Genomic DNA, 3,452 nt, shown 5'->3' with positions numbered 1-3,452 from the left:
GAGTCAGAGTGAGTTAATATTAATTCATCAGACTATTCTAACAGATGGTTCCACAGTATCATCAGAAGTCCTAGAGGTTAATGAGATGATGTACAGAAATTCTCCTGGTCAAATATGGCACAGTATCAACACTAAATAACTACTGTATAACTTTGTCTGTGTATTTGAAGTGCTGTAACTATTTCATGGTAAATGACTTGTCTGTTTTATTTAAAATGGAAAAAAAAAGAAACCAAAAGATATCTTACCAGAATGCAAAAGGATGCAATTTTAGCTCAGTGCAGTCACTGTGGACTTCCTGGAGTCTCAGATCATCCTCACCCACATCTTCCACACCCTCTGCTTACTTGGTCTTTATTCCTGCTTAGCCCATGTCAATGTGGTGACAGTGTCATTTTTACCTCAAACCAGAAAACATCCTTAAATACTGCTGCCTATCAGAAGCAGAGGTGCACAGGTTTAAAATGCCTGTGAAGTCACTGAGCACTGACCTCCTTCATCCCTTCAAGGACTGTGTCTACTCTGTCCTTCTGCAACCCAAGCAGCTTTCCTGGAAGATGCCACCAGTCCTGATTCTCCTGACCTTTTTTCTGCCACTAGAAGCTGGTGCAGGTGAGTGAACATCCCTGTCTCAGAGGTGCCATCCCATAATACATAAGCAGACTCTCTGCCCAGCAGTAGTCAGGAAATGACCTGCACCAAACCAGAAGGTTTCTGAATCTCAGGTCCCATACCACATCCAGACCTGGAAATCTGTCACTGGCTATATTGTCAACAACGTCTGAAGAAGGGAGGTTTTCTCAGAAGACGTAGAGGGCACTAGCTTTTCCCTGTTCTTCTTCATCATCTGAAGAGATGATAATCCCTAAAAAGAGAAGTAGCAGAGAATGAAAAGAAACTAAAAAGTACATCATTAACCTACTTGAGCCCAGGGCAAGGGCAGCTTTAATGACCAGCCTGCAATGGGGTAAGGACACCAGCTCAAGAACATTATTAGCATCATTTAGTAACCTCCACCCTCAGCCTGCTGAAGAAGCAGACCCAGAGTGACAAGATGCCGCATTGCACACTCCACTAGCTTTACAGTCTTGTTTTGGTTGGCCTCTCCACTTCTTCCTGCAGGTCCCCAGCTATTCCCATCTTTGCCAGAACACTACTCCGTACTCCCCAGGCTCTAAACCCCATGAGCTCAGGTAGTACTCATTCATTCATGCAACCAAAAGCATTTACTGAGAATACAAGTTATGTTGGGCATCAGAATAAGAGAATTTTAGAAAAACCTCCTCCACCAAGACATTGGTAGGATTGGGGAGACTCACTAACAAAGAAAGGCTCAAGGCAAGCCACCCAGTACCTGCTTGGTCACTAGCATCATGAAAACAGAGCTGGTCCCTCCATGTATTTGTAAAGCAGGGGCTGGAGAACAAGTGCCACCAAACTCTTCTCTGAAAGGAGCTCTGCGGCATTAGATTCAGCAAAATTATTCTATGCATAAGAAATTCTGTCCACCACAGTCTTGGGGGACTGCAAATCACATAGCCTTCACCTTCTCCCCAGATCTTCCCTCCTGACCTCATCTGCTGCTCCCAGACACCCCACATTCTATCCTTTTCTTTCAGAGGAGATCATCGGGGGACATGAGGCCAAGCCCCACTCCCACCCCTACATGACATTTATTGAATCTCTGCATGTTGGTGGGAATAAGAGTCGCTGCGGAGGCTTCCTGGTACGAGACAAATTTGTGCTGACAGCTGCTCACTGCCTGGGAAGGTGAGGAGAAGCAGCCAGCCCGTGTTTCCTGAGACCCCCAACAGGTGTTTCCGTCCTCTACTTGCGGATGCTCTTGTGACAGCACACTAGAGGGCAGAACTGTGAAAATGGATGTCTGAAAACAGGGACACGAACATCAAAATGGGAGAGGTCAGAGCCAGCAGCACACTTGAGTTGAAAACAGCTTCACTGTCCAGACTAAAGCAGTGGCTGAGATGCAAAGGACACATTGAGCGTCAGGGAAAACTTTGGAATATTTCCAGAAGCAAGAGGGAAACTCCAGGACTCTAATGTTCTTGAGAAGCAAAGAGCAGCAGGTCAAACCTCCTGGACTGTGTCCTCTCACTCTACATCTCTCATCTCCACTCTGCTCTCTGCAGCTCAATGAAAGTCACTCTGGGGGCCCACAACATCAAGGCAAAGGAGGACACCCAGCAGATCATCCCTGTGGCAAAAGCCATCCCACACCCAGACTATAACGAAAAGGACTGGTCCAATGACATCATGCTCTTAAAGGTGAGATGTGCCAACCCCCCCCCATCCTCTAACCTCTACCCCCCACCTCACCCACCCCTGGTGCCTGTGCTCTGCCTGATGCAAGGCTTGCCCAACCCTCCTGCTCTCATCCTGCTCATTCCCTCCCTGTCATCCTGGTTGTCAAAGTGTCCCAGGTCAGCAGGCTCCTGGCTGAGCTGGTCTCTCCTCCTCTTCCCAATCAGCTGCAGAGGAAGGCCAAGAGGACTAAAGCTGTGAGGCTCCTCAAGCTGCCCAGGGCCAATGCCCTGGTGAAGCCAGGGGATGTGTGCCACCTAGCTGGCTGGGGAGGAATGTCCCTCAATGCCACTAAAGGAGCTGCCTCCCTACAAGAGGCTGTATTGATCATCCAGGACGACCAGAAATGCAAACTCCGCTTCCGCCGCTATATCGAGACCATTCAGATTTGTGCTGGTGACCCAAAGGAAATACAGGCTGCTTTCAAGGTGGGGATCAAGCATTTAACAGACAAAATGCAGGGAGAGAGGAACCTGGGGGAGACCTGGGTGTGAGAATGGCCAAAGCCTCAAGCCCTAGAACCCAAGAGGGATATTTCAAAAGTCATGCCTCCCAGAGTCCTGATCCTGAGGGAGTTTGAAAACCTTTCCTGGTCCCGATCTAACAGTTAACCTTCCCAGGAGGAGGTACAGACAGCAGTCAGGGAACCAGGCTCAGTTCTTCCTTTCCCTTCCCACAGGGTGACTCTGGGGGACCCCTCGTGTGTGGCAACAGAGCTTATGGAGTTTTAGCCTATGGAAAAACCAAGAGCATCGCTCCTGGAATCTTCACTAAGCTTGTGTCCTTCCTCCCGTGGATAAGAAGCAGCATGAAGTCCTTCTAACAGGTGGTAAACCAGCTGTGCCTACCAGCTTGTCTGGACACAGGCAGGAACCACATGGAGTTGGCAGCAAAGGTGAAAACTCATAATAAATTGATCTCCCCGGTGCATACAGCTGGTGTCCTTTATTGTTTGAACCACTCTTGTGTGCACCTCGGTGGTCCAGGCAGACTCTCCTGTCCATTCTGGGGTTTTCTCCCTCCTTCTTCCCCAGCCCCTCCCCCACCTGGAACTTCAGGTTAGACAATTCCACATATTCCTCAACCCATACACGGTGAGGTTAGTGGGTTGTTTGTTTTTATTTTTGAGA

The 3,452-nt window shown here is 48.6% G+C and overlaps 1 protein-coding gene across 1 annotated transcript; it reads left to right on the top strand.

Annotated features, from left to right (window-relative positions):
• The first annotated feature begins 557 nt into the window (after positions 1 to 557).
• LOC118590734 (granzyme E-like) lies at positions 558 to 3,145 on the top strand. The gene is made up of 5 exons (XM_036198503.1): positions 558 to 612; positions 1,620 to 1,770; positions 2,151 to 2,286; positions 2,490 to 2,750; positions 3,002 to 3,145. The coding sequence occupies exons 1-5, from the start codon at positions 558 to 560 to the stop codon at positions 3,143 to 3,145; spliced, it is 747 nt and encodes a 248-aa protein (XP_036054396.1).
• The last annotated feature ends 307 nt before the right edge of the window (positions 3,146 to 3,452 follow it).

This window comes from Onychomys torridus, chromosome 9 (genome assembly GCF_903995425.1).
Source record: "Onychomys torridus chromosome 9, mOncTor1.1, whole genome shotgun sequence".
Taxonomy (NCBI): Eukaryota; Metazoa; Chordata; class Mammalia; order Rodentia; family Cricetidae; genus Onychomys; species Onychomys torridus.
This window is presented reverse-complemented; position numbering and strand designations above follow the sequence as displayed.